A 1788-nucleotide genomic window follows, 5' to 3' on the forward strand; every position below is an offset into this window, starting at 1 on the left:
GAAACTACCTCAAATGATAAAACAAGGCTTTATTACAAAATTCATTTTATGGTTATGTATTAATTGTTCTCATACTTTAATTGAACTTGTTGTTATATTAATTAAGTACTTGAATTTTTAGGAAAAAAAGTTAAATAAAAAATAATAATAATAATCTCTTGAATATCTTTGGTCTCTATCATTTCTTCTATCATAACGGTCATATCTCAATCTTCTTTTATCATCATAATTTCTATCTCTATAATAATCTCTTTCACTTCTAGAATACCTATCTCTATATGTATCATTATGATTACTTCTTCCTCTTGAACGTGATCTAGAACGACTTTTCTTTCTTTCATTGTAATAACTATCATACTCTTTTACTTTATCGTGGTGGTTGTCTGTTTTCATCATAGTTTTCTTTTCTAATGAAGCCAATATGTCATCAACTAATGCACTTTCTTTCTTAGTAACAATTGGTTTGGATTCGTTCTTTGATTTAATTACTTTGTTTGAAAGAACTACTCTAATAGGATGGTCATTAAAACTTGACCCATCCATTTGTAATGCTCTCAGTGCTGCTTCTTCAGTTTCAAATTCAATAGTAACCTGTCTAATAGTAGTTTCTCCAGTATTAAATTCCATTAAGTTAATATTTCCACATTTTTCAAAGTATTTTTGAATTTTATCATCAGAGGCATTACCAATATTACGAACACAAATTGTCTTTCTTAACTTTGTTGAAGCTTTACTCTCAGAATTAAAGTTATTCTTTAAATTTGTTGTTTCATTATCTTCGTTCTTAAAAATCTCCTCAACCTTTTTTATATCTTCAGGTTTTTCCATTAAAAAAACAGATAAAGGTAAATCACCAAGTTCAGCTTTTTCAATATACTTACATGTTTCTGTACTATCTTTTTCTTCATAAAGAATGTAGTAATATCCACAAAGAATTGGATGAGTAATTGTTTTAATTTGTTTTAAGTCAAGAATAATACCAAAATTCTCAAAGATTGAGTACAAATCATCTAAAGTTACTTTGGGTGTAACATTACCAATAACCACAACTTTATCAATGTCTTCACGTTCTTTAATGTAAGGAATGAGAAAATAAGGGATGTGTTGTTCTATTTCCATTTTATATTCTTTAATTCTTTTTTAATTATTTTTTTAGTGTTAAGACTCATCATTTTGTTTTATTGCGTTCATCCCAGTTTGATATTTATTTGGTAATAAAAAAAAGAATTTGACCATTCCTTTTCTTTTATTTTTTATTTATTCAATAGAAATGGTAAATACTATTAATAAAATCAAAATATGTAATATTGTTATATAAAACTAAAATAACAAAAAAACAAATATCAAATAAATAAAAAACAAATAAATAAATATTAATAGAATTTGTATTTATTATTTGTTATTCAGTGGAGATTAATCTTATCAATGAATCTTCATCATTTTTGACTTCTTTTATGATGTCAATTTCGATTTTTAATTCTTTAATTAATTTAATACTTTCTATATTCATTAATTAATTTATTGAAATTACTACTGTATTTATTTTGAAGTCCTTTAATTTCTCTATTTTAATTATCATATTCTTCAATTCTTTATACCCATTTCTTTTATTCAAATATACTCCATTAATATTGTGATCTGCCACAATATTCATATCAAATATTAGACATGTTTTATTCTTTTTATTTAGTACATATATATCTGATATTTTATGATATTTTCAATCAATTTTTGATATTATTTGTTTGTTCAATATCATAGTGATGTCATTGTATTAGAACACTGTTT

At 24.0% G+C, this 1788-nt stretch overlaps 1 protein-coding gene across 1 annotated transcript, besides 5 other annotated features; it reads right to left on the reverse strand.

The window, feature by feature from the left end:
• Positions 1-117: 117 nt before the first annotated feature.
• Positions 118-1119, reverse strand: EDI_136620 (uncharacterized protein; the record flags this gene model as incomplete). The annotated part of the gene is made up of 1 exon (XM_001738924.1): positions 118-1119. The coding sequence occupies one exon, from the start codon at positions 1117-1119 to the stop codon at positions 118-120; it is 1002 nt and encodes a 333-aa protein (XP_001738976.1).
• Positions 123-155: a sequence feature (AT_rich).
• Positions 1118-1155: a sequence feature (AT_rich).
• An 89-nt stretch (positions 1156-1244) lies between these two features.
• Positions 1245-1353: a sequence feature (AT_rich).
• Positions 1354-1440: a repeat region.
• Positions 1440-1788: part of a repeat region that runs on past the window's edge.

This window comes from Entamoeba dispar, genomic scaffold (assembly GCF_000209125.1).
Source record: "Entamoeba dispar SAW760 scf_1105229461761 genomic scaffold, whole genome shotgun sequence".
In the NCBI taxonomy this organism is placed as follows: Eukaryota; Evosea; order Mastigamoebida; family Endamoebidae; genus Entamoeba; species Entamoeba dispar.